General features: G+C 41.5%; 1 protein-coding gene across 1 annotated transcript in view; it reads right to left on the bottom strand.

Moving 5' to 3' along the window:
• The window catches only part of LOC107719839 (tripartite motif-containing protein 44-like), a 39433-nt gene that overhangs the window by 23025 nt on the left and 14018 nt on the right, over positions 1 to 2390 (bottom strand). The window contains exon 3 of the mRNA XM_016527372.1: positions 1316 to 1630. Within this exon, the coding sequence (XP_016382858.1) occupies positions 1316 to 1630 (315 nt within the window). The remainder of the gene's footprint in view (positions 1 to 1315; positions 1631 to 2390) is intronic.

Genomic DNA, 2390 nt, shown 5'->3' with positions numbered 1-2390 from the left:
CAGGAAACAGTCCTTGTCCTCCATAAAATGTGCTGGACACATCTGAATATTTGGGTTAAACTGTTCTGGAACAGTGTTGTAAATACAACTTAACCACTGATTTCTAGTCGTGTCCTCTTTTGGAAGGCCAAACAAAGTAGTTTCGCTTTCACAATGAAACAGCGTCAGTGAGCGGAGGCCGGAGGCCTAGAGTGAGCCAGGGTCTAGAGTGAGCGGAGGCCGGCTTGAGTGAGCAGAGTCGGGCGGGCTTGAGAACGGCGATTTGACGAAGGAGCGTCCGGCAGGCTTGCGGCAACCACATGTGATGACGCCTTCTTTCTTTGCGTGAACATTTGGGCGGTGTTATGCAAATCTTCCCACATTGTGATGTAGACATGTGGGGGCGTGTTAGAACGAGCCGTTTTAGGTAGGCTTGGTTGACTCTTAACTTTTATAAAGAATATCTCTTTGGATTTGAGACTTTAGTCTTTGCAACTTTACAGATCTTCTTTATGTACCAAGAGCTTGTAACACTCCAAAGAGAAAGGAAAAATTTTAATCGCATCATATGACCCCTTTAATGTAGTTTTCATTTTTCAGTACATGACTCATCTCTGCACCACAAGATGTATTGACAGACAGCACCAGACCACTTTCACTTTGAATACAGGGCATGTTAACAAGGGAAGACCCAAATGACAGGCAAATAAAGAACATTTCTCATTTTTACAAATGTCTTGTGAAATTTTTAATTTTAAACTTTATTATAACTATGAAATGCTGACATGATAATATTATGGATTATCAATTTGCCTCCATGATGGCTCATACAAGCATGATGCTTAATGACTGCATGGACCACTTTGGGAAACTATTATAAACTTTTCATAGGATGAATTGCTTCTAACTGTCAGCTGGAGAACAGCTGAAAATTTCAAGCTATCCCCTTACACATTAATCTTAGGGACTGAATGAAGCAAAAAAATATGGGATGGACCTTATAGACAACAAATTATTCCTTTTACATATCCTTCAGTTACACTGACTATCAAATATATCCCTAACTAATATATGACTTGTTCTTGCATTCTTGTAGCTCAACCAGTATGCCATGGCCCTAGCAACGCCAAGGTTATGGGTTTGATTCCCAGGGAGTGCATGAACGAATGAAATATATACCTTGAATGAAATGTGCCTTGGCATAAAAGCATCTGGCAAATGTATAAATGTAAAGAACTCAACCTCTTTCCTGAATATTACTCCCCTTTCTTCTGTAAAGCTACCTTGAAATAATGTGCATTAAGTAAAGCACTATATAAATAAAAATGTGACTAACCAGTGGCATGGGCTCCACAAGAGCTTCAGGTGGACGTGGTAGTCTGGCGGCCAACAGTGGGGACAGGGACATAGGGGCAACTCCATCCTGCTCTACCTGATCCAATTCACTCAGCTGTTGTGTGATAGAATCCATTTCCTCCTGCAGTTTTTCAGTGTGGACACTAATCTCAGTTATCTTCTCAGCGGCCTGGGCAGTGAGGAACGCCTCCTTTAGATCCACCAGGTGCAGGACACGCCACTCCTCTAGGCGAACCAGCCTATGCAGCTCATCGAACTGCTGGTTCACGTACTGCTCCAGTTCTTCTACACTCATCTGAAACATTTACAAACATTTCCCTTTAAAACGAATCCACTGAGAGTCGTAAGATGACATAAACAAGATTAGATCTTGCATCTTTTACAGCAGGGTTGACATTGAAAGTCTGTCACAGCCACTGCTACTTTCATACAAGAGCACCCTATTGAACCAGGTGTGTGATTACAAATGTAAGAATCTCTCTTTAAGGGATAGTTCACCTTCAGTTAGTCCCCATTGACTTGCACTATTTTTTTTTCTCTATACTATGGAAGTCAGTGGGGACCAGAAACTGAATGTGAACTATCACTTTAAAGGGGCCATATGATGTGATTTCAAGCTTTCCTTTCTCTTTGGAGTGTTACAAGCTGTTTGTGAATAGATAAGATCCCTAAAGTTGCAAAGACTAAAGTCTCAAATCCAAAGAGATATTCTTTATAAAAGTTAAGACTCGTCCACACCCTCCTAAAACGCCTCGTTCAAACATGCTCCCACATGACTACGTCACTCTTTGGGAAGATTTGCATAACACCGCCCAAATGTATACGCAACGAAAGAAGGTGTAACTTTGATTCTCGCTGTAGTATTGTTGCCGCCACCATAACGTGGAGACGCTGTGTGTTTCGTTGTGAAAGCGAAACTACTTTGTTTGGCCTTCCAAAAGAGGACACAACTAGAAATCAGTGGTTAAGTTGTATTTACAACACTGTTCCAGAACAGTTCAAACCAAATATTCAGATGTGTGCAACGCATTTTACGGAGGACAAGGACTGTTTCC

This window comes from Sinocyclocheilus rhinocerous, unplaced genomic scaffold (assembly GCF_001515625.1).
Source record: "Sinocyclocheilus rhinocerous isolate Xijiao unplaced genomic scaffold, SAMN03320098_v1.1 scaffold1442, whole genome shotgun sequence".
Taxonomy (NCBI): Eukaryota; Metazoa; Chordata; class Actinopteri; order Cypriniformes; family Cyprinidae; genus Sinocyclocheilus; species Sinocyclocheilus rhinocerous.
This window is presented reverse-complemented; position numbering and strand designations above follow the sequence as displayed.